The sequence below is a fragment of the Papilio xuthus genome, unplaced genomic scaffold (assembly GCF_000836235.2).
Source record: "Papilio xuthus unplaced genomic scaffold, Pxut_1.1 DF824992.1, whole genome shotgun sequence".
NCBI lineage: Eukaryota > Metazoa > Arthropoda > Insecta > Lepidoptera > Papilionidae > Papilio > Papilio xuthus.
The window spans coordinates 5422861-5424572 of NW_013533657.1; the positions used below are offsets into that span (position 1 = coordinate 5422861).

Sequence of the window (1712 nt, forward strand, 5' to 3'; positions counted from 1 at the left end):
TAGGGTAAATATAGCAAATATAACAATGCAATTTGAAATACATGTACGTACATACTCCTGTTTAAATATACACAAGACGTGCAAGATATTGTCAAGCTGCCTCAATGTTTACCGAAGTTTACGACTCACTGACAACGTACGGATACGGTCCCTTGCATAAGACAATGCCTATTTTATTTAAACAATTAATAAAACTTAAATATTGTTCCAATCTATAGTCATACGTATTATAACCATAGACATTTTACACTAAATTTTATCTTCAAAATTTCTCAATTTTGTGTTACTTTACTAATATTTCTTGTACCAACTAAGCTCTTTGCTTGTGCTAGAATATGGTTTACGAAAATAGTCGAATGGCGGGATTCGAACTCTCGACCACATGACCGTAAACGCGTACCCTGAACCATTAGGCTATTGGCATTTATTGAAAGGAGGCAAAATTTTACAAAATGTTAAGTGATGATGTGGCCGAAAGATGGTAAGCCCTAGCGCAGTAAATGCCTGATAACCCTCCTTCAGAAAGTGTCCACGCAGAATAGGACGGAAAAACTGACGCTGGCAACTTGTCCCAATCCTTTGCTGTACAAGTAATGATGAATCATAACTCTTAATTTCAGAGTGAAAGAGGCCAGAAAAGCGGCCGCGTCTGGCGAAGGGCCGCCTGTTCTGTACCTCAACGCTGGTGATACATATACTGGTACAGCATGGTTTACCATCTATAAGTGGAAAGTCGCTGCTGAATTCCTCAATGCATTACAACCTGACGCCGTTGTAAGTTCTATTCTATATTAAAAGCTTTCAGTTCGTCGTGTCTGCGTTCCTAAGGGTACAACTCGTGTACAATAACATGTAACTCGCGTGATATGTAACTCCACCCATGCCTCATTTCCACACGAACTTACATATGTTCATTAGTCCTTTTGCAGTGACGTCATTGGACTTAGATTCATGTTATTGTACACGATTATAGTTAAGTTTGTTGTGTTGTTGCGCTCTTGTAAGTGTGTATTTCAAAAGCATTACACCAATATCTACATATTTTGCTACAAAATGAGTTCTCTTTAAATAAAAGCTTCATCGATAATCCCTTTTGGCTAGTGTGTCTAGCAAATATTGTAAAACGTTACAGGGAGAGTGGAATTTTAATAGACCGTTGTGTTATAAAATTGGCAATTCCATTGTTTCTTGTTCAATTTGAAGTATATTTTGTTCGTGTTTTGTTTATGTTGCGCATTTTATTTTGTGCAAATTACTGGTGTTGCTTATAAAGTGACAAGTTGGTTGTTTTGTGACAGCTACGATTTGTGACAATCATTTATTTGTTATTCTGTAATTTTCAACTGCTGTATAAAGACCTTAGAAGTGCCAGCTTGATTATCCGTTGGTTTCTGATACTAAAATCTCTGTATAAAACGTATCGTCATCCCTGTCATTATCCTTGACAAAACAGAGATAACAATATGTTTTCAACGGACATTTTGGTCTCGGAAAACCACGGTATATCTGCTTCAAATGATATTCAATATTTATATAAATTGATATATAAAAAAAAATTAAGATTGAACCGAGACAAAACATTATGACAATGACCGCGCACTTATCTAAAAATATTGGTGATTTGATATTATGCACAGCGTATCAATATTTTTAAATAATTAAGGGAACCTACCCATATTACGTGACCCGTTTAGGGGGGGGGGGGGGGGGGG

At 36.6% G+C, this 1712-nt stretch overlaps 1 protein-coding gene across 1 annotated transcript in view; it reads left to right on the forward strand.

Moving 5' to 3' along the window:
- LOC106126717 (uncharacterized) overlaps positions 1-1712 on the forward strand; it is a 33687-nt gene that overhangs the window by 19741 nt on the left and 12234 nt on the right. Inside the window, exon 3 of the mRNA XM_013324517.1 lies at positions 621-774. Coding sequence (XP_013179971.1) covers positions 621-774 — 154 coding nt within the window. The remainder of the gene's footprint in view (positions 1-620; positions 775-1712) is intronic.